Source organism: Hypanus sabinus, chromosome 14, assembly GCF_030144855.1.
Source record: "Hypanus sabinus isolate sHypSab1 chromosome 14, sHypSab1.hap1, whole genome shotgun sequence".
Taxonomy (NCBI): Eukaryota; Metazoa; Chordata; class Chondrichthyes; order Myliobatiformes; family Dasyatidae; genus Hypanus; species Hypanus sabinus.
In genome coordinates, this window is record NC_082719.1 from 51,580,021 (window position 1) to 51,604,931 (window position 24,911).

General features: G+C 37.1%; 1 protein-coding gene across 7 annotated transcripts in view; it reads right to left on the minus strand.

The window, feature by feature from the left end:
- The window catches only part of fryl (furry homolog, like), a 346,929-nt gene that overhangs the window by 288,378 nt on the left and 33,640 nt on the right, over positions 1–24,911 (minus strand). For 3 of the 7 annotated variants that reach the window (XM_059989158.1, XM_059989156.1, XM_059989155.1), the window contains exon 1: positions 8,079–8,247. In XM_059989158.1, coding sequence (XP_059845141.1) covers positions 8,079–8,166 — 88 coding nt within the window. In that variant the 5' untranslated portion in view covers positions 8,167–8,247. Of the gene's footprint in view, positions 1–8,078; positions 8,272–11,189; positions 11,330–15,735; positions 15,827–24,911 lie in introns of those variants that run through there. The other 4 variants (XM_059989159.1, XR_009515656.1, XM_059989161.1 and 1 more) reach the window with 4 other exon arrangements.

A 24,911-nucleotide genomic window follows, 5' to 3' on the forward strand; every position in this document is an offset into this window, starting at 1 on the left:
TAACTGCACTTGAAACAAGGGACTGGATATACAAGACAAATGAAAATACTTATGAAGATTAAATAATAAATGCAACCAAATCACCTGCCAGTATTATCAATTGCTGTAATGAAGAATTTCTGATAATCTTCTGCTACTTAAGTTATTAGTAAAGGATTTCTTTATCCTGCATCAAAACATGGATTTAAAACATCTCTAATTATCTTTATAATTAGAGCCCTAATGTTAATTGTAACAAAGGAAAGATACACTCAAGGCAACTTCCCATTGCAATCTAAGAAATTATATCTAACCAATATGTGCCATCAAAATTCACAAAATGTAGTAAATACGAGATAACATTTTTAGTGATACTGATCTGTTCATGAGCATAACAAACCTACTATTCTTCGAAGTGTCTTGGAATCTTTAATATTTAACAGTACATCTGAAAGGTGGCAATTTTGACACTGCATACTTTCTCATTACCACATGGATGGGTCAGCCTGGATATTTGTACTCACATCTATAAAGTGGGTCTTGAACTAAACTTTATCACTTAGAGGCAGAAGCACCACCAAATGAGTCACAGTTGAAATTACAATGTCTATAGACAATGTTTCTGCATCAGACAGCATTTACATATCACATTTGGCATAGAGAAATCACTCCAAAGCATGAAAACCCAAGGAGAAAATGCAGATAATAAGAAAAAACAATGACAATTAGACGGGTTCTGGTGAAGTCATTGTCCAGAACGGCAGCTTAAATCAAGAGCTCCTCCGGAAAAAACGCATATTTTGCCCCATTAATCCATCAAATACAAGATCTTTCGAAACTATCTGAATTGAGAAGGGGGGCAAGAATGGAGGAAAAAAAGCATCACGGCGGAGCCTATGGAAGAGAAAGGTACAATGCGCAGCTCTCCTACACATGCGCGTGGTGGCAAGGCTGACGCTACGCCTCGTTCAGGAGAATTGGCAAATACAAGGAATTTGGAAGGGATAAGGGAAGTCCAAAAAGATATAAAACAGCGACTCAATGATATAAATTCAGAGCTCACCAACATCAATCAGAAAATAGCGGTGACAGAGACACGAATTGAGAAGGTGGAAGATTGCGTGCAAAACATGGAATAGATACTAAGTAAAATGATGATAAAAATATTAAATCAACAGGGAAGTAAATTGCTTTACCAGGAGGGAAGATCAGCGGAAAAATATCAGGATTTATAATGTTCCCGAAGGAGCGGAGGGGTTGTCGATGATGGAGTTTGCAGAAAAGTTGCTGCGGGAAGCACTGGAGATTCCCCCGACTATGGAGATTGAAATTGAGAGAGCTCATCATTCACTTGTCCCGAGGCCCTCCGGAGACAGAGAAAGTAAGCCACACTCAATAGTACTTAGATTCCTTTGATTGAAGAGCAAGGCGGAGATTCTACGAAGGGCCTGGGGAAGAAGAGGGTGTTCTGGAACGGGAAGTTAATATACTTCGATCAAGATTTACCCCCCCCCCCTGCGGTTCTACCGAAATGAAAGGAATATTCTGAAGCGAAACGAATATTAAAGCAAGAAAAGATTAAATTCCAAACCCTGTACCCTGCTAAACAGAGGGTGTTTTACGAAGAAGGCATATAGCTATATCAGACAGTGGAAGAGGCGACCGCAGACATGAACAACAGAGGATTGCCCGTAGGTATGGTCAAACGACTGGCTGAGCAGTTATCCCGACCTGCTTGGGAAATAGTAAGAGAACTGAGACAGCAGGGAGGTGAGAGAAGGATATTAGGAAGAGACTGTGAGTTCTCCGATGACAGCTCTCACCTCCTCCAGAAGAGCCATAAGGTTTGGTTAACTTCCAAAGTGCTGATAAACTAAACGGAAGCAAAAATAGACGGTGATACCTATCTCGAGAAATACGTATTATAATGTGGATTTTATATTACTAATTTTTTATTCATTCATTCCTTTTTCCCCACCTAAATGAGAATACATACATGGGAGGAATACACATGGAAATCATTTCTGTGTAAAGGACATACATTTTTTTTAAACTTACTTTTATAGGTACTGCAGCAGGGGCCCTAAACTCACAGGTAGGAGGGGCTATCCCCCACAGCTAGACGTTTCTTCTAGCTCAACCCAGGGTCATCTAGAGACCCCAGCCTTGGAATCACACCTTCGTTACCTTTTTTTAATTATTCACGTTTCTTGGCTCTTATTTGTTCAGGGAGTAGATCGATTAAGTTATAGTCTACAAATTTACATTTTTAAATGTGAAATACCCTTGGAGAGCAAGACCATATATTTTGATATATAACTCAAGAATGGTTGAAAAGAGATAAATATTTAATGAATATACTGCTGGTGGCTGGTAAAAAGACTCTTAACAGGAAATGGTTATCACAGCAGAGCCCAACTTTAAATGTATGGATGGAAATTTATGAAATGGACATTTACAAAATGGAAAAGATAACAGCCTCTGTTAATCATAAGTTGGAATAATTTGATTCATGTTGGGAAAAATGGCTTAACTACATAACACCTCAAAGGTCTGATTTTATTCTCACAAGTCAATGAATATGTTGTAAAAAAAATTCACTCTCTACTTTGTACATAGTTTTCTTATTTCAATTGTTCTTTCTCTCCTCTCCTTTCTATAAGTATATACCTCAGATAATTATTATGTGGAGATTTGTGACAAATATGATTATATTATATGTACAGTATCTGAAATACATCTTATGGAAATGTTTGATGATAAACTTCAATAAAAAAATTACAAAAAAGGCAATTAGACAATGCTATGATCATAGCATGAAAAGGAAAAGTGGTTTCTTGGACTAAATTATTGGTTTGGTTGATGAAGAAACAGTTTTGAAACAGTACAGAACAAGGAAATTAAAATTCAAAATCTGAGCAGATTTTATCTACACTATTTCCTCCTCACTAGTTACTAGTGTTAATCAACAGCCAGCTTATTATTCTTTTTCCGATAAATTATCACACTTGGTTCTCAATACTCACATTTACATAATTCAACTGCAACTTCCCAGAAAATGGGACAAGACAGCAATTCAGATAATGTTAAGTAGTAACATCAACGTCATGGACTAATAATCAAGTGACGAGATCAAATCCCACTTCCTCATAATCTAGTTTCAGTCACTTCCTTAAAGTAACAATAAAAAGATACATCAGACATAATGATTTTGAAATATGTGGATCATGACCAAAACCCCACCTGGTTCACAACTGTCCTTCTGGAAATTAAATTTGTCATACCTACACAGTCTGAGTTGCATGCAACTCCATAAGCACAACTTGTGGTTGACTCTTAAATACCTTCTCAAGGTGTCAAAAGAAATAAAACTCAAAGTATCATCCTTGATTTGGAATTAAGGCACAAGCCAGTTAACTCTCAGGCATCAGACATGCAGTGAACTTCAGACTATCATCTGCTGCACACGCTCAACTGTGGTCTTCCATGTTGTTCAATTTGAAGTAGGACTGTGTGGAAGACACAATACAAGGAGTGGCTGACTTAGGGATGAAGGAAACAACTGACTTGCTGGGCTTGTGAAAGGAGACAATCTAAAGATAAAAACTACTTAATCACATTCTCACTAATCAACTTGTCACAGATGCATTTGTCCATGATTGCAATGGCAGGAATGAACATGGCCTCATGTTTATTGACAATAAGTCGCATCTTATTTATACAATTCCATTCAGAGATTGCTGTTTTACTTATTAAAAACTAACACTTTTAAATTGATTTGATTCAAGCACATTTTCAAAATATATACAATCCTACAATCACTGCTACATGAGTGAATGGGTAACCATGAAACACAGATCAGTTTTTTTCTAGTAGCTTTGTAGACCAGGTATTTGCTCTTGTAACTAGTAAGATTGTTGTTTGGTATAAATGCCATTCATACAAGATGCAAGAATGGCTGTGATAATCATACTTACTCAAAAACAAAGAGCAGTGGTGGGCCATTCAGGCCTCCAGCCCAACCTGCCATACAAAAGATGACAGCTGATCTATGATGCCCTTAACTCTACTTCCAAGCCAGTTCCCCATAAGCCTCAGTTCCACATTAGAATTCCATCTCAAATATATCTGATGACCTGGATTCCTCCATTTAAGGGGCAGAGAATTCCAGACATTCACAATCTTCTGAGCTTAGACATTTTTCTGCTTTAAATAAGTGACCCTTTATTTTGCATTTCTTTGTGTATGACTCTCACATTAGTGAAAACATCTAAAAAGTTCCCCTATCAAGTGCACTTGGGATCTGTTATGTCTGAATAAGTTCACTCTTGTTCTTCTAAACTCCAAAGAATACAGACCCAAACTGTCAAGTCTCTATTGACAGAACAACCCTCCCATCTAGACATCAGCCGGGTTAATCATCTTCGGACTGCATCTAATTCTACTTTATGCTTTAAGGCAAGGGAATTAAAATTGTGTGGAGTACTCCAATAGTCATTCTTGTGCTCCTCAAAATATCTATGTGGTTATTTAATTAATTCTATTTGGTAACTTTGTTTTGTAACTTGATGTTGTTCTTGAATGCCTTTTAAACTCTTAGCAAGCACGAGTTTTTAAAAAATATTTCTTGGTTTGATAATTTGCTACAGATGTAAAATCAATAGAATTGTAATACGAAACTAACCAGAACAAACACAAACTTTTTGAAAGTCAAATAGAAACACTTCTTCTCATTGAGTGAATCAGAAAGAGTGGAAGTGGTAACTGGTATAGTTGGTAACCTGGCTTATTGGAAGCAAAGGTTAAGGCAAAGGAAGTTTCATAAATATAAACCAAAGATGAAGTACACCACACTCATAATAATTTAAAAGTTTATTTCACTGAATTATTCAGTTGAAAGGAAGGAGGGAGATTGAAAATCTGTCCAAGTGGTGCCATAACAACAACCGCTTATTCAATGTAACCAAGACTAAGGAGCTGATCATTGACTTCAGAGGGAGGAAACCAGAGGACCATGAGCCAGTACTCATTGGAGGATCAAAGGTGGACAGTATCAGCAACCTTAAATTTCTCCATGAATTATTTCGGAGGATCTGTTCGGAAGACCCAGCAAGTAAATGCAATTACATAGAAGCACAGCAGAGCCTCTGCTTCGTTAAGAGTTTGTGAAGATTCAGCATAACATCTAAAACTTTAACAAACTTCTATAGATGTGTAGTAGAGAGAATACTACATCACAGCCTCATTTAGAAACACAAATGCCCTTGAACGGAAAATCCTACAAAAAGTAGTGGATATAGCCCAGACCATTAACAGCAAACCCCTCCCCACCACCAAGCACATTCACAAGGAATGCTGTCACGGGATAACCCCCTCCCAACCCCACAAACTCAGGACATCATCTCTTCACGCTTCTGCCTTCAGGAAGATTGTACAGGAGCCTCACAACTCACACCTCCAAGTTCAGTAACAGTTACTAGCCCTCAACCATAAGGCTAAACTCAACTTCACTTGCCTCATCATTGAAATGTTCCCACAACCAATGGACTCACTTTCAAGGACTCTTTATCTCATCTTCTTTATATTTATTGCTTATTTATTTTTATTTACTATTTCTTTTTGTATTTGCATTTTGTTATCTTTTGCACACTGGTTGAAAGCCCAGGTTGGTGCAGTCTTTCAATGATTCTGTTCTGGTTATTTTTCAATGGATTTATTGAGTATGCCTGCAAGAAAATGAATCTCAGGTTTGTATATGGTGACATATATATACTTCCAAGAAGCAGATTAATGAAGAAATAAGACCATAAGACATAGGAGCAGAATTAGGCCATTTGGCCCATCATCTCTGCTCTGCCATTTAATTATGGCTGATCTTTTTTCCCCTCCTCAGCCCCACTCCCTGCCTTCTCACTACAACCTATGATGCCATGTTCAATCAAGAACCTATCAAGTCTGCCTTAAATACACCCAACGACCAGGCCTCCACAGCTGCCTGTGGTAATAAATCCACAAATTCACTCCCCTCTGGCTGAAGAAATTTCTCCATTTTAAATAGACAACCCATTATCCAGAGGTTGTGCCTTCTTGTCCTAGACTCCCCCACCATAGAAAACATCCTTTCCACATCTACTCTATCTAGGCCTTTCAACATTTGAAAGGTTTCAATTATATGGCTATCCATGAGGTTAAATATGTATAGTCCATGCAATTCACCACCTATTACCCTAAACTACTGACTACCCAGCCTCTGCAATCTGGAGAACATCTTCAGTTTGCCCTTGTACTATCCCCTTCTTTTCCAAATCTATAGTCATCACTCCACTCTTCAAAAAAAAAACAGAACAACCTTCACCTGCCTGATTGTTTATAAAAAAAAATTCTCATCCTATCTTTTAACCTTTCTTTCCCCTTTTAGGATCTTGAATGTACTGCTGCTTTTTAAATACTTCCAAATATTCTGCCCCACCTACCCAGTTTGAATTCTCATCACTGTTACAAATCATATTGCATAGTAGAAGAGAAACTATATTGTCACTCACTTTTTTTTAAAACCTATTTATTTTAACATGCTCCTCTGACATTCACATTGTAGAACTATTCAATCCTGATTCGATACACATTTAAAACGATTCTTTATCTGGAGCAGCAGTCCCAATTGGGGGCCCATAGACCCCTCAGTTAACGGTAGGGGTTCATGACATAAAAAAAGGTTGGGAACCTCTGATTTTCATCCACTCTGAAACTCTTATGCCTGAAATACTCCAAGGATCTCTCACTGACATCAAGCACATTTGTTTTCTACATTATACTCAAGGTAATGTCATCCAACAATAAATTAAGTTTGGCAAAAGTAAATTGAATCATGTGCTCAGTAACTCTATTCAAAGAATTTCCTAGATTGTTTAAAAAGGAACAAAACAGGGAAAAAAGCTACTTTCAATCTTGAAGACTGAGGGAGAAAATAATTATTATGCAGAAAAATGATATAAATGTTGTTAGAATGTGGTGGCGCTACACTGAATTCCCTTAGCCAAATCTGTGTTTCTGTCACTTGCAAAATGCCAACAATCTCCTTGAATTGAATTCAAGTGTATACTGCCACACAGATGGTTACTTCTAGTACCTCTCCAGTCTGCTGTTCCAGTCTAATCTAAAGCGAGGATCTCTGAACAAAATTTAAATATTCCTAATGCCAAAATAGCTCAACAAATAAACGTGGATTTAGTCTAAAGAAAGATCTATACATTTGCTCCTTATGAAAAACAAGATTCATAAGAATCCATCAGAACAGTCAGTAAGGGCTCAAAATAAGGTTTTAAACAGGAAATATAATCTACCAACAGGTAAGAATTTAATCATTCAGGCAACACCATGACAAATTTGAAACTATTTTTGAGAAATGAAACAAAAAAAAATCTGAAGGTACTTTATAACCATTAATCCAGTAATACTGATGATCAACAGAAATACGTTTTCCCAATTTTTTTTTATTCTTCAAGGAAAATAACTAATTAATTATTTGCAGAAGTTCAAGAAGCCTATTACTAGAGAAAGTTAAGGAAGACAGGTAAAATGTTTGAGTTTATATTTAAAACACATCCTGGTTAATGCCTGTTAAGAATCATTAACATAAGGTATTAATGGAAAAACAAACATTCCTTCCCATTGCTATTTGAAAGAAAGAAATTAATACAGATCATTAGCTTAGGTAACACAAGTTTTTAAACAAGTTTAAAATGTCTTAACTCATATAATAGATATGTTCACCTAACTTCACACACAAAATACAAAAATGTAATTTAACTGAGTTTCTCCATTCCTTTTCTAAATGTTTGACCAAAGCTCTTAACCATTTCTAAAGAAAATCAACCAATTGATCAGGGTGTGAACAGTACTTCTTTGTCACAAAATTAAGATTTATTTTGATCCACCTTTTATTTTCCCTTTCAGAAAGGTTGTTATAAAACAAGTTCATTTGAAAAAGATCAGTACAAGATTTCTAAGTGGACCACAAGATACAAATGCGATTACCTTAAACCTTAACATTCTGTCCTACATTGTACAAATTTCTTTATATGTATTACAGTGAACTGCACCTTTTGTTAGCTCTGGTTCATGTAGCTGAACTGTGGAATTCATTTCTTCTACTGTGTGTCCTACAGAAAGCAGACTCAAACGCCTCATTTTCAAAAGCCTGGGAACACTATCACGATCAGTAGGCTCAACATCCAAAAGCACCTCCCCAGATGCAATAGCAGGAACCACTCGTTTCAAAAAATCCATCATAAAATTAAAGCAGCAGCTTAACTGCCGTACTCTCACATTGAATGCTCATTCCAGCTTCTTCAGTACACAAAGGTGAATTATTTGCACTGGATTTCACAATGATGTCATGGGGAAATTGGGTGGTGCTCAAAAGCTGTAGGTCAACATGCAGCGATTATCAAACAGTTTTTGACATACATGCCCTGCCTAAAAACTGATAAGAGGACATAGTTCACTAATCAACAAGAAGCTTGAAGGAATAAGTTAGCGTAAACATACTGGTTTATAGATTTAAGATAATCCACTTCAGCAATGCATAAAGAATTGAAAATTTATCTAATTCCTTTATAAAAATTGGTTATTCTGGGATCAGTAAAGTAACACAAAGGCAACATGAGTGAATCTGCAGATGCTGGAAATAAATAAAAACACAAAATGTTGGCAGAACTCAGCAGGCCAGACAGCATCTATGGGAGGAGGTAGTGACGACGTTTCGGGCCAAGACCCTTCATCAGGAGTGAAGTAACATGGGGTGGTCGAGGGGGGGATAAGAAGTTGGGGGGGGATTGAAGTAGAGAGCTGGGAAGTAATAGGCTGGAGGGAAATGGGCTAGGGGGAAGGTGGAGAATTATGGGAAATAGAAGAGAAAGAAAGGTAGGGCTGGGGGGGAGATTATAGTGAGGGGGGGGGGGGAAGAGAGAAAGAGAACCAGACTAAAATTATAGATAGAGATGGGATGTGGGGGGGGGGGGCAGAGGCAGAGGTATCAACGGAGGTCTCACAAACTTGTAACACAAAAAGTAACACAAACTTGGCTTCTTTTTATCAACTTGCAAAACTCCTTCACTCAAATTCATTCAGAGTGGGTGCAACCTCATATTTCCAACATCTGTTTTCCGAAGATAATGTGCACCACTTTAAATGCCATGTAAACAAAATACATCTAGATTTACAGGACAAATCATTTACTTTTTCATCCAAAGTTTCAACACTTAACACAGCTGAGCCACTTTCAATGCAAAAGTCAATTTTGTAACCAGACTTTAAAGCAAAGCCTTATGTGAAAATGCAGAACACGTTCTGCCACAGAGAAGCCAATTCATCCTTACATACTTAAGCTCACATTAAAATCACATCTAGAATCAATCATTTCATAACTTACTAATTGTTACTCAAACACTTACTTTGTTTTTATTTATTTAGAGACACAGTGTGGAACAGGCCCTTCAAGAAACCTGAGCAACTGGAGAACCAAACATTCCATGGGCAGAACATACGAAGATTCCTTCCAGAGGGCGCTCATTGATGTAATTTATGGAGCAAAGATAAACTAGTCTAATGCGACTACTAGTAATAATACTTACAATGATTTCAACATAAATTAAGAGCAATCCTCTACTTGTGGAAAAGCAGCAATTCAGAATCAGAATCAGCTTTCTTATCACTGATGTATATTATGAAATTTGTTGTTTTGTGGCAGCATTATGGTGCAAGATATAAAAACTATAAATTACAGAAATAAATAATTCATGCAAAAGATGAATAGTGAGGTGGTGTTCAGGTGCTTATGGGCCCATAGACCATTCAGAAATCTGATGAAAGCTGTTCCTAAAGCATTGCATATGTATCTTCAGACCCCTGTACTTCCTCCCGAGAAGAGAGGAACAGAGGCAGTTGGCCGGGGGTGTTGTTGCACAAGAGGATGGGTGGAATGAACTTCATTGGAATTATGTTTGCCTTCTCAAATTTACCTCTCCCGTAAAATTGGGCTATTGCTAGAGATCACCCTCGATTTCAGCTTAGAGATGTTGGTATTCTGGTTTTGCCACACTTGCCTGGCATCAGCCTGATTGAATGCAATCATATCTAATTATTTTTCACTCATCCATTTTAGACAAAGTAAAGTAGTTCCTTTTCCAAAAATACTGAAAATCTTTAACAACTCCTGGAATAGAAAGTGATTCTTACTTGTATATTCTAAATTGCAATAGTGTTTGAATGTTATATTCTACTAAAATTCAATTCTGCTTAAGTTAATTCAGTAAGCAAAATTAATTAATTAGTGATGTATGTGTCAATTGAGGACAGCCTGCAATAAGCTATTAAAAGAATGTTGCATATAGATGGATTATATAAAGATGTATACTATTGGTCAAGTAGATAGAAATTGGGCTTCATAAAGTCATCCTTCAGTGTCAAGGAGTTCTTGCTTCCAATGATTTCAATATTTGTTCAGTAATATAATCAACCAGACTGCTACAGAATTGGCCAAGAGATTGTCAAGCAGTGGCCATTTGGGAGGTGGTGGTCTCACTGTCACTCTTGCATGAGTGTTTTGTGAGCTCAAGTCTCTCAATGCCAACTCAATTAAGCTGACTGAGTGTCATTAAGGATTAGTTTGGGATAGTGCATTAACATTATTTATCCCAACAGTAGATCCAGAGTGACACTCACAAAATGCTGGAGGAACTCTGCAAGTCAAGCAGCATGCGTGGAGGGGACAAACAGTTGACATTTCAGACAGGAATCCTTCATCAGGACTGGAAAGGAATGGGGCAGAAACCCGAATAAGAAAGTGGGGTGGAGGAGAAAGAGTACAAGTTAACTGCAAATAGATGAAACCAGGTGAAGTGCAAGTTAAGTGGATGGGGGAGGGGATGAGGTAAGAAGCAGAGAGGAGATAGGTGGAAGAAGTAAAGAGCTGAAGAAAAAGAAATCTAATGGGAAGACAGTAAACCATGGAAGAGTGAGGTGATGGGTAGGTGAGGAGGACAAGGGGTGGGAGGGTAACCAAAATGGGGTATAGTAAAAGAAGCAGGAGGGAGTAGATTCAAATGCTGTTGCGAAAGCAGCGTTGGTAGTATCTCTCCATTGCCACAACATGCTGCAAAAGTAGTTCAATTCTGAGTATATAGTACAGAATAGGAATCAATGCTACTCACAATCTTTGCAATCTTTGGTTGAGGTATTCTTCTTTTCCTCAGATGGTGCACTGAAGACTATTATGACTTTCTTCATCAAAATTCACTTTTCCTGAGAAGTAGCTCCCAAAATCAGGAAGTGGTGCATATTTTCCATGTTCCTGTCATGGACATTTATAACAACTTACTAATAAAGTACTTTTCAAACAAATGCCGTAGTTCAAAGTGTTTTACAATGATATAGGGTACAAATGTGAACATAAAAGAAAAAAAGGTGCTAGATAACAGTCAGGTTAAAAAAAACAGATTTTGAGCTGGTGTTTAAAAGAGTCCACTTGAGTCAGCATCTCCTGTAGTTTTAGGTATTGAATTCTAGTTTAGGAATGCTGTACAAAAAAGCTGACCTGCCAATAATGTTCTGAGGGAGACTGTTTAAATTTAAGAAACCAACAGAAGAAGACCTGTGAGCTTGAGCAGGATTATAAAACTAAAGTGATTCCATGATGTACCGCAGTCCCAGACCATTGACAGCTTTATAAACACAAATAGCTGAACTAGGAATCTATTTGAAAATTCAATGATAAATGTTATCATTAATCATTATACCCCTCTCTCTTTTCTTGTGAGGTCTTACATTTTTCTCTGAACTGATCTAACTTCATTTATCCTACTTGTGCCAGAGAAATACTGTCATATTAAAAATAGACCGCTTTATTTCTATATTAAATTACAAAGATGCACAATATCAACTGCCAACTAACTAAAGTCGCAAAAGGTGATTAAGAACTTCTACCAATTTAGCATTTGAACAAAACTAATTAGTACAAATAGAAAGCTCAACAATATTACTGCAGCCTGATTAAAAGTGAGAAGCTATTTTGAGGCATTATTTTTTAGGATGGGAAGCTGCTTGAAACATAAATATCTGAATAAAAGATTGATAGTAGTTTGGATGATTCCAATACTACTAACTTTTCTTTTTACATTCTCAAACAATATTGGGTTTTTATGTGTTGAAATAAAACTCTAATCGTTTTCTTTTCACTGAATTCATATTACTTTTCCCCTCATCCACATTTTGAAGAAAATGATTGAAATAGAGGCAAAAAAAATGCTCTCTCATTTGAATATCCAGAAAACCTTTGAATTGCAGATATTATTTTGACAAATACTTCAGCTGCCAAATTCAACTCAATACACTATAAGTCATGTAGAAGGCAAGAGATAGCCTAGGCACAGATTTCTATAAGTTGAGGATTGCTTTTTTCCATTATAGTTTCAGTTACAACTGATGAGGATACATCTGCAATAACTTGGTTCAATAAAGTATCATCTTTCCTGCACATCATTCTGGAAAAATCGATGCAAGAGATTCATTCTATTCAAAGTTGCGCTCACATACACACAAATGAACTCTCCCACCCTCAAAATGTATGGGGCAAAAGTTTAGGCAATCAAACATGGACAATGCCATAAAACTAAAGTAATAATTAAATTCAGTTTGCAGGATTTCTATTAGTTATTTTGTCTTACCCATAATTGCAAATAGCTGTTATTTCTGAACAACTCCACAAAATATAAATGTGCAAGGTATGACAAGCACAAAACATGTCTTCAGATATGTTTGATTATTCTTTTAAGAACACAGAGCTCAGATCAACAACATGTTTGTTCTTCCTCGTTCATATAATTACATTTTATCTGTGAAATATCTTGCAGTTATTTTTTAAACATAATATTTTGCCACTAATTATGAAAGGACATACTTTTGACTGTTATCCTGATCCCTCAAAGTACAGCTGCTGCATTATTTATCGCAGCAAATACAATACACGCCATATAGTTCATGTAAGCATATGTTTTCACAGATAGAACAGAATACAGATTTGATTAACATATGTATTTCTAATGCTTTACATATTTTACTTGACCAATTAACTTCAAAGGCAATCAGGTGACAGTGCTCTGGTCTTGAAACGCGTTGCAGAAGACACACTGTTAGATGATAATCCTACATAGAATAGATTGCAGTCTTAAACAAAGCTGTACAACAAAGACTTGATTATAGTAGTAAACAGATGTTACATATGGCCTTTTGTAGGTATATATCCACTGCACTTTGTCAAATCTCAAGCTGAAGAAAGTACTCTATACGAACTGCAATAGACAGCTTCAGTTTGCATTAAAATAGCTCTCCTTCAGTTATCATGGTCAGCAACGTCCCCATGACATCAGCAAAAAAAGCAATTTTCAGAAATCTACATTCTAATTCTTTTCAAAAACTTTGAGTGTATTAAAATTACATACTTAACAGGGGATTTTACACCATGTTACTGAAGTATAAAAATGCCAATCTCAGCAATGTGTTCTTTCAGCATAGGAGCACAAGTGGAAGCAGGCATACATAATTCTGTGCCTCATCAAGCCAACTTCACCACTGAGTAAGATCACAGTTGATCTACCTACAGTAACCTGATATCTCATCATAGTTAAGAAATCATTGATCCAGGTCAGAAATTCTCAATAATTGCATCCGCAACCTGCTTGGAAAAAGAATTTCTCTACTCCTGGCTAGAAGCATTATCAGTCCTGAATGATCAACCCTTTCTTTTGAGAGAGTGACCCCTCATAGTTAATAGCCCTGCAAGGGAGATCTCCTCTGTGGTAACTTATTGATTTGTTTCCTTCAATTACTATCATATCTCATTTTTCTAAAATCTAGAAAATATCATCTCAGCATATAACAAATCCTTCCAATCCCTGGAATCAGCCTGCTAAACTTTTATCGTGCTACTCAAAATAGAAGTATATCCTCCCTTAGAAAGAGAGGCCAAACCTGAGCAACCTCACCATGATTCTATACAAATCTTCATTTTTACAAAATCAGCCCTGGCTACCAATTGCCTTCCAAACTGCTTGCTAAACCTAGGTGTTAACTGAGATGATTCATGTGCATCTGCACATCAATACCTTTTAGTCTCATTTAATACCATTTCAAAGAAACACTACTTTTTCATTTTTTTTCCTAGAATAATGATTTTTCACATTATATTTCATTTACCACTCCCTCACCTATTCAGTTAGCCAGCATATATACCCTTAAAGACCCTCTATTTCTTCAAGACAAATCATCATATCAGCAAATCTGGATTATATTATACTTAGTTCCTTAATCCAAATCACTAGCATGAAGTGTAAAAAATGGGACAAATGGACCAATCACTGTGGCAACCCAAAAGATGCATTCTCCCAACCCTTAGTGAATTGTTTTCTGTTCATTACCATTCCCAATTAAATCATCTGACAGCAAAGGTCTGTAAATGTAAAGGTAGATCTTGCTCTCCTTTCTGCTACAATTTTATCTAATGCCCTGATCAGAGCACCACATCAAAAGCCTGAAAATCCCTCATCACTGACCTGCTACCTGCACCTTAAACAAATACAGGCATTTGTCAAACGTTATTATCCCTTTCATAATAGGATTAGCTTAGATAAATATCTTGGTTCATATGAATAAATTGGGTCAGATGCCCTTTTTTGGTACCGTATAATTTTTTGAATCTGAAGTAATTTTGATCTCTCAAACATTTCCCCTAATTCCCATAATATAATTTTCTCAAACACTATCCATTAAGAACCCACACAACTGTGTTATTGTTTTCCCTTTTGACAACTACAGAAGTTACTGCATTTTGTTTTCACACTTCTTGTCAGATTACTCGTGTTCTGCTTTCGATTTCCTTATCAATTTATTGATCCTCCTTTTAAGTTTAAAATATTTACTCCTCAGGATTAAATAATTTTTAAGTATTACGGACATTTTCCTTTAATTAAACATAATTTTCATCGTATTGCTAGCCATCGTTGGATCTCTTTTCCTAATGGGTTTAGAGCCTTAAATAGATATCCATGTGTATTAATTCTTTAATTTTCTTTAAAAATTAGTCATTACTTGTTTACTGTCAAACCTCAACATTAATTTCCAACTCTACCCTAGTTTTATATTTCTGTAGTTCTTTGTAAATCTATATACAAGATCCTTCAGTCACTTTCTTAAAGCACTCTTACTTAAATTTAATCAGCTTATGATCACTCTTCCCCAAGGTTAAGGATGTTTATAATTTTCATTGCACAACACCAGATCTAAAATTGCCTGTTATGTATTTGGTTCCACAAACTACTGTTTTGGAAAACCATCTTTTATATATTACATGAATTAATTCACCCACCTATAAATTATTGTAAATTATACCAGAAGCATTTTAATCACAAAGCTAAAAAATTTAAGTAAGCAATATGACTATAAGGATAGCAATTGTCAATTGCGCAAATTCTTTGTTTTACTTATACTCAAGTGTCCAGTCACTCAACACTGCAAAAATTGATATTTCAGCAGCTATCAAGATAATGAATTGATTTTTTTTTATTTTTGTCCAATGAAGACTTACCATGTTGTGAAATGCATCAATGCTTCCTCTTCAATTTTTTAAGAACATGAATATCTGAACTCTTGTACATCCATTAATCTTTCATACTTATAGGAAGACTACCATGTTTGATAACTTACCCAAATTTTCTATGGTGACCGATCTTGCCTAAATTCCATAGAGATGAACTGCGTCTTCCTCAACGGTAAAATTGGAATGGGACAAGAGAACCTAAAATAAAAATAACTGATTGATTAGGGCATAATACTAAAAAAAAATACAATTTAAATAAAATCTTATTCAAATTATTTTCTTCTTTTCCAAATATGGGAACCTGTTTAAACAACCAAACATACACACAAGGAACAGTAATCCTGCATACTGATCGCCACCAATGTGCACCAATCTACAGAACATACTTTACGTCGCGATATTCTCAGACTTAGATAAACCTAGGGGTATTCCTACAGAAAGTGAGTTCACTGCCAATTGATAAACTAAAGAAAGTATGTGAAATTTCAATCATTCTGATTGAAGATTCAAATATTTTGGTATGGCTGTGCACAAATAAAACACATTAATTTACAGAATGTAAGCAGCTTCTGCCATCCAGCAGTTATTGACTATTCCTAATTTTTCTGAAGAATTGAAGTTATTACTTGCATCCCTCATATACATGAGTAAAAATCTTTACATTACATCTTGGTTTAAATGTGCAGTATGCAATTATAGTAATTTATAATAAATAGTGTTTACAATATAACATAGAAATACAGTTGTGTCAGCATGAATTAATCAGTCTGATGGCCTGGTAGAAGAAGCTGTCCTGGAGCCTGTTGGTCCTAGCTTTTATGCTGTGGTATAATTTCCCAGATGGTAGCAGGGAGAGGTTGTTTTCTTGACACCACTGTGTCAGGGTGATGACTTCTTCCCTGTAGGCTGCTACATTATTAATTGAGATTAGACCAATTAGTCTAGTGTCCTCAGCAAATTTAATTAGTAGATTGGAACTATGGGTAGTGACACAGTCATGGGTATACAGAGAGTGAAGGAGGCGGCTTAGGACACAGCCCTGAGGAGAACCTGTGTTGAGGGTCAGAGGGGCATAGGTGTGGGATTACCACCTGCCAGCGATTTGAAAGGAAGCCCAGGATCCAACTAAACAAGACAGGGTGAAGGGCAAGGTCACTGAACTTCTTGTCGAGCCTGGAGGGAATTATGGTGTTGAATGCTGGAAGTGAGCTGACTTTTAAACCACTGCGGACCTTCCAGTGAAGAGGTACTCCAAGATAACTGGGCAGAGACTTCTGGGACTTGCACACAGCAACAATGAACAGACATTGATATATTTCCAAGACAATATGGTATGGAACTTGAAACAGAACCAGAAACATAGCAAGTGCCTGCTTGACAGCAGAAGTCACAGATTCAGCAGTGAGATCCCATACTTCAAGAATTAATCCTGATAATAAGCAATGGTGTCTTGGTGACACCAGGCATGCAGACTGGATTACTAACAATATTTAAAGTAAGAACAATGAAGGACCATCAACACATCTCTGACCATCGAATCTCAGCTCAGAGATTTTTCCTTCAGAGTCATCACAAATTGCACTTCCTTTGCGATTGATTATTTTACCCTGCCTTGATACATAAACTGAATCAGTTTACAACACTGGCATATCTTTCAATAGAGAATTGAGTTCCAGATCCTCCATTCTCTCAATCATCAATTCTTGCAAGGTCACAAAGTAGCTCCAGATCCCACAATCATGCCTTAGCTTATTGGTTTCATAATATCAAGTTTCAGCCTGAGTTTGTGGTATATCCAAAATTATTAATCAAGAAGACAAACTCTGTCAACCGAAATATTTTAAGATAGTGTCTAATACCACTAGTTCCTAGATTTCTGAATAATAGACATAATTGCTCATGTTTAAACTAACAATTGGGCAGCACTATAGCATACCACAGTAGGTTCAATTCTGCCACGATCTAGGAGTTTGTATGTTCTCCCCATGATGTGTGGGTTTCTTCCCACATTCCAAAGATGCATGGGTTAGTAGTTAATTGGTCACATGAGTGTAATTGGGTGGTGCAGACTTGTTGGGCCAAAAGGACCTGTTACCGTGCTGTATCTCAAAGTAAATAAAAATTAATAGATACTTAGAAACCACTGATATTGTCACATGCCTTTCATTTTGAAGAGTTGGTAGTGATTCAGGTACTTCTGAGGATGTTTGCAAGCCCAAGTCAGGGCAACTATTAAGCCAGAAATATTTATTACTTTTTTTTTGCGAACATTCTCATTCAATGTCCTCTTTATTGCTAAAGTCTCATATATTCCAAAAAATCTTCAGTACTCCTGCCCCATCCCAAATTGGGAACAATTTTATGCCTATCAAGAACAGAGTTACAAGTACTTGTCATACCATCTAGTGTTATTGTTGGCAGACAAGGTTTCTTCTAAGCCAATACTTAAAACAAAACAGGATCGCTGTATGGTATTTATTCATAGCTCTTTAGCAGACTCCCAACTGACAACAAATGCCTAAATGATTCAGAATGTACAGTAGGTACAGTCAAAGATCCAATAAAGACCAGATTCTCTCCTAAATTCCACTGACTGATCAAACATATGTGTTCTGAAGAAATGTCATTATTTTTCAACATTAACTCTGCTACCTTCTCCATAAATGCTATTTGACCACCTGAGTACTTCCAACATTTTCTTTATTTCAAGTGGCAGGTACATCCAGTAAAGCTACATATGATCACAATGGTTAAGCTACACAAATTGCTTTTAGTTAACAGTATTTTCATTTATGGCAAATACTAAATATAAAGTAGCTTAAACCCAAACTTTGGATAAATAGTTATAAAGGGAAGACATCAGAATCAAAATCAGGTTTACTATTGGTGGCATACATTATGAAATTTGTTGCTCTGTGGTAGCAGTACAATGTTATACATAAAAATGACTACACATTATAATGATTATAATAGATAGATAAATAGTGGAAAAAGAGAGCAAAATTGAGAGGTAGTATTCATGCACCATTCAGAAAGCTGAAGGCAGAAAGGAAGAAGTTGTTCCCAGAGTATTCAGTGAACACCTTCAGGCTTCTGTACTTCCTTCCTGATGGTAGTAATGAGAAGAGGGCATGTTCTCTGCATGGTGCAAGTCGTTACGCCTTCTTGAGGCAGCACCTTTTAGAGATGTCCTTGATGGTGGAAGGCTACTTCTCATGATGGAGTCGGCCGAGTCTACAACCCTCTGCAACCTCTTTTGATCCTGTGCACCGGAATCTCCATACCAGATGGTGTTGGAAAGTTCTCTATGGTACACCTGTAGAAATTTGCTCATCTTTGGTGACTTATCAAATCTTCTCAAGCTCCTTATGAAATATAGCTGCTGGCATGCCTTCTTCATGATTGCATCAAGATTAGGCCTAGTATAGATCCACTGAGACGTTGAAGCCCAAGAAACTGAAGCTGTTCATCCTTTCCAATGATGACCCCTCGATGAGGACTGCTATGTGTTCTCCTGACATCCTCTTCCTGAAGTCCACAATTAATTCCTTGGTCTTACAAACATTCGGTGCAAGGTTGTTGCTATGACACCAGTCAAACAGATTATTTATGTCACTCCTATACATCTCCTCGTCACCATCTGAGTTTCTGCCAGGAATAGATGTGTCATCAGCAAATTTATAGATATTGTTTGAGCAGTGTCCAGCCATTCAGTCCTTCTGCAAACTCAGAGTACTCAACACTACCTGCTTCTCCACCTATCCCTGTATCATCTGAAAACCTGATCACAAAATCATCAATTCCATCACCCAAATCATTACCATGTAATGCGAAAAGAAGCAGTCTCAACACAGACTCCAGCAGAACACCACCCATCACTGACAGTCACACAGAAAAGGCCCCCCTTTCTCACTCTTTGCCTCCTGCCAGTCAGCCAATGCTCTTATCCATGCTGGTAACTTTCCTGTAAAACAATGAGCACTTTGTAAAGGAGCTTTGTGTATGGCATGTTGTAACAAGACCTTCTGGAAATCTAAGTAAACAACATCCATTGACTCTTCTTTATCTATGCTCATTTTCTCAAAAAAATCTAACAGTTTTGTCAGGCAAGGTTTCCTCTTAAGGAAACCATGCTAACTTGGGCTGATTTTATCATGTGCCTCCAAGCACCTTAAAAAGTCATCTTCAATAATGGACTACAAAACCTTCCCAACCACTGAAGTCAGACTAACTGCCCTATAATTTTCCTTGCTTCCCTCCCTTTCTTAAAGAATGGAGTGGCATTTGCAATTTTCCAGTCCTCTGGAACAATTCCAGAATTTAGTCATTCTTGAAAGATCACTACTAATCCCTCCAAAATCTCTTCAACTACCTCTATCAGAACCCTGGGGTGTAGCCCACCTGGTCCAGATGACTTAATTACCTTCAGACATTTCAGCTCCCCAAGCACCTTCGCCATTGTAATAGCAACCACACTCACTTCTACTCCTGACACTCTCAAATTTCTGGTATAATGCTGGTATCTTCCACAAAGGAGAATGATGCAAAATACTGATTAGGTTCCTCCACCATCTCATTGTCTCCCATTACTACCTCTTCAACATAATTTTTCCAGCGGTCCAATATATACTCTCACCTCTCTTTTACTCTTTATATATTTGAAAAAACTTTTTGTATCCACATATTATTGGCTAGCTTACCTTCATATTTCATTTTCTCTCTCTGTGATGTCTTTAGGTACCTTTTGTTGGTTTTTTTTAAAAAAGCTTCCCAATCCTCCAACTTCCCATTAAATTTTGCTATTTTATATACCCTCTCTTTTCCTTTTATGCTGTCATTACTGTTTTAGAAAAAGACAAAAATACTATTTCTTTTATAAATCACAGGATCTCCAGATGCTCCAATGATTTGCATGTGTATAATTTTATTCTCCCATTCAAGCTTGCATAAAAAGTATTCAGCTCATCAGGGAGTAAAGTATCACAGTCATAAGGTTTTGCCTTATAGCAGAGGTTCCTAGCCTGGGGTCCATGGCATAGAAAAGGTTGGGAACCCCGCCTTAAAGGAAGTAATAGCATACATCTCTAATTGTATTTCTAGCTTCACTTGCTATTACTTTTGTTTTACTCTTTGTAGGTTATGCCTGCACTTCTTGTAGAGTTCTGGATCACCAGTCTTGAACAACACAGATCTGGCCCTCAGCAGATTGCAAATTCCCTAGTTCATTAACAGCTTCTGGTCTGGGTATGTCTAGTGTGTACTCAAAGGTACACACTCATCTACAGGTCTTGATGAAATCAGTGACAAATGTGGAATATACATTTAGATCTGAAAAGTCTCTGAATATGGACCAGTTGACCAATTCAAAACAGAACTGTAAGCATTCCTACACTTCCCTTGACCATACCTTTGTGGTCTTCACCACTTCATAGAATTATATCCAGGAGAAATGTCATTATTCTTTGTTTTGCTATTCCCCTCACTTTGAACATCAAATATTACAATCATGTAGCTTCATTTGGAAGTATGGATTGATTTGTAAGATAATACAGGTACTTTTCACCAATTAGAGAATAGAGGATATTGTTGTCTTTTTTTCCTTATTCATCATCAACAGTCATTCAATACAATACTATCTGCTTCTGCTCCATTTCTGTAGACTTTGATGTGGTTGATGATATCAGTGTGGGTCCTCGACCAAAGGCATGGCAGATGTATTCATCAGGATAGACAGGTGGATAGTTTGGAGAGTTGTGTGCCCTTTCCCAATTTTCATTGAGTTTTCTGTATGCCACCAATGAAACACAAGATACTCCTCCATTTTGAGTGATCATGAACCGAGAATTCCAACAAGTCAGTGACAATGTTAGATGAAGTTGTGGTGACAATTCCCTCTTTTTGCCCACCTCCAAGTTGATTTTGAGAATACCCTGAAATAATTTAATCTGCCCACCCTTTGGAGCTCACTGCATAAAATTCAATACTTTAGTGAGGATCTTGATGTTAGTGTATTTTATTTTTCCTTTGGATTTGGAGGATTTTATGAAAATACCAATGAAGGTAACTCTCCAATGTTTAAATGCCTTCTGCAGGTAATCCATTTCACTGAAGTACATGGGATAGAAAGGACTATTGCTCCCTCTTTGACCATGAACTTTGTGCCCTGCTTGAGGTCTTTCCTCAAATGGCCCTGGAACACTGGGGGTGGTGGTGCTGAATTCCATCAATGCCTGTCTTTGATTATTGGTTTTTGGTTCATTCTTGGTAGAATCTCAGATGCAGACGAGAAAGCATACAGAACTGAAATATACCAGTTAGCTGAGTGGTTTTGCAGCAACAATTTTACACTCAATCTCAGTGAGGCTTAAGAGCTGATTGTGGACTTCAGGAAGGGTAAGTCTAGGGAACACGAACCAATCCTCAGAGGGTTCAAAGTGGAGAGAGCGAGCAATTTCAAGTTCCTGGGTTTCAAGATCTCGGAGGATCTAATCTGGCCCCAACATATAAATGCAGCTATAAAGAAAGCAAGACTGTGGCTAAATTTCATTAGGAGTTCGAGGAGATTTGGTTTGTCACCTAAGACACTCGAAAACTTCAAGAGATGTATGGTGGAGAGTATTCTGACAGGCTGTATCACTATTTGGTATGGTAGGGGTGGGTACTACACAGGTTTGAAAGAAACTACAGAACATTGTAAAATTAGTCAGCTCCATCTTGGATACTAGCCATTGTAGTATCCAAGACATCTTCAAGGAGTGGTGCCTCAGAAAGGCAGTGTCTATTATTAAGGACCCCCGTGACTTGGAGCATGCCCTCTTCTCATTGTTACCAATCAGGAAGGAGGTACAGAAGCCTAAAGGCACATACTCAGCGATTCAGAAACAGCTTCTTCCCCTCTATCATCTGATTCGTAAATGGGCATTGAACCCATGAACACTACCTCACATTTAAAAAAAATATTATTTTTGTTTTTGCACTATTTTTAATTGAACTATTTAATACATATATACTTACTACAATTGACTCACTTATTTATTTTTTACTATATTATCATGTATTACATTGTACTGCTGCCACTATTTCAACAAATTTGATAAAATATGCTGGTAATAGTAAACCTGATCCTGATTCTGATTCATAAGATACTTAGTGCCAACTAGTGGATATGCTTTGTAATTGCATTGATAACTGCAGAAGTATTAATTCTTTTTTTAAAAAACACAGTATGTAGGAACATGCACTCAAAAACTAAAAGCGAACTAAAATGTACAATATGGTTCAAAGAACACATGCGCAGTTCTAAATATTGTAAAAATATTTGTGATACTGCTTACTATTTCTGAAACTCTCTAAGAACAATAGAAAACAAAAAAAAACGTGCCATTTCATGTGACATCTATAACATCCTTTTGCCAACTTGCTCCAAAAAGAGGGCTATGGGTAAGCCCAGGTAGTTCTAAGGATAAGGACATGTTCAGCACAGCATTGTGGGCTGAAGGGCCTGTATTGTGCTGTAGGTTTTCAATGTTTCTATTTATCAGCAACGCCACTGGGACTTAGAAAAACAGCTTGAAATTCAACAGAACAATAATGTAAACAGCTTTAGCACTATTTGCAAGGGTTGTGAGGGCATATCAACACAAAAATCCAAAAACGCTGGCAAAAATAATTTCAGGGGAAATTAAGGTAGGTGCTGATGAAGGTTTGAGAATGTTTTTGTATGAAAAGTATTACAATAGTGACTCTTCAAATAGGAACAATGACAACAGTTACATTAGGAATGCAGTTTTACAGTTCTGTGATCAATCAAATAGCATTTTTGGCTAGAAAAAAAGTAGAAGGAAATACATTCTGAATCGAGCAAGATGGAGTGGTAGAATGGGATGGGCGATTGTATCTGTAAGATGGAGACATTTGAGGATGTCATAAGCGAAAAAGACATTAACTATTTATTTATAAATGAACAGTGAAACACTAAACTAGGCATCCAGCTAAGTGCTTGTCTAAACTACCCTAAACTACATTGAAGTACAATACTGACCATTCAGCACCCCTTTTAAATAACAGGTATTCCATTAAATATCCCCAAGTTATAAAACTGGAAAATGAAGCATACTACGAACAGGCACTTAACTACACAAATGAGAGCATGGGAGTGGGCGGGGGGGGGGGGGGAAGAGAGAGGCATATATATCTTCCACACTCTTACCCCATGGTCCTTCAGTGCTGGTTGTGACTTCAGCCTGAAGTGGGTCCTGGAGACAAAGGAAAGAGACTGAGCCTCTCACACGTTATCCTTATACCATCCTCAAGCACTCACAACCTGAAACAGGTGCCATGGCGTACAAGCCAACCAAAGGGAAAGAGTGGTTACACCCTTTAAATGGGCCAATCAACAACCAACACAGCAGAAGCAGCTTTTGACTGGCAAATAAGTCAACCCCTCACATGACATTCACCTCTGACCTGATGAAAACACTGCTTCTATCACTGCAATTACAAATCATAATCAAATGCAAACACTAAGTACTTTATTAGGGCAGCCACTAATGCTGCAGTTCATCATCTTTCAGTGTGCTAGAAATCTGGACATCCAAGAAAAGAGTGTTCACATTTCAAAACCTCAAACTGGACCACATCTGAAGCACACTGAGGTCTAGGCACATCGATAACATCAAGATGAAACCCAACCATTTGCCCTTTTGAAGTATGATTCTCACCCCTAAGACAGTTCTAATACATTCTATAAATTCTGCATGGGCAAATTGTGACAAATATTTTGCTGCCTATATTATTTTCCCCAAGTAACACAAGGGTTTCAAGTAGCAAACAAAATGTTGGAGGAACTCAGTGGGTCAGGCAGTGGAGAGAAATAGACAGCCGATATTTTGGGTTGAGACCCTTCACCTTGTCATTTGCTTGACGCTTTGTCATCTTGTTTGTTGCTCCAGATTCCAACATCTGGATTATCATCTGTAGTATCATCTGGATTCAATGTCAGTTTTTCAATTTAAAAAAATTATTAATGAAGACGCTAATGATCAACCTTCTAATGCACAAAAAAATCATCTATAAATACATAGATGCTCTGGTTGAAAGTTGAGAAATAATACAAACTCCACATGTGCAACAACTTTTGAGAAAGACTGGTCTCTTGACATTAAGATTTACATGAAGCTTTTATTTAAGTTTAGTGGTGTTAAAAGGGTAAAGGAAAACAAAACTGTACCTTTGAGCTATAAAAGTAGAACGGGCTTGAAAACCTAGCAGTGGTAATACAGTG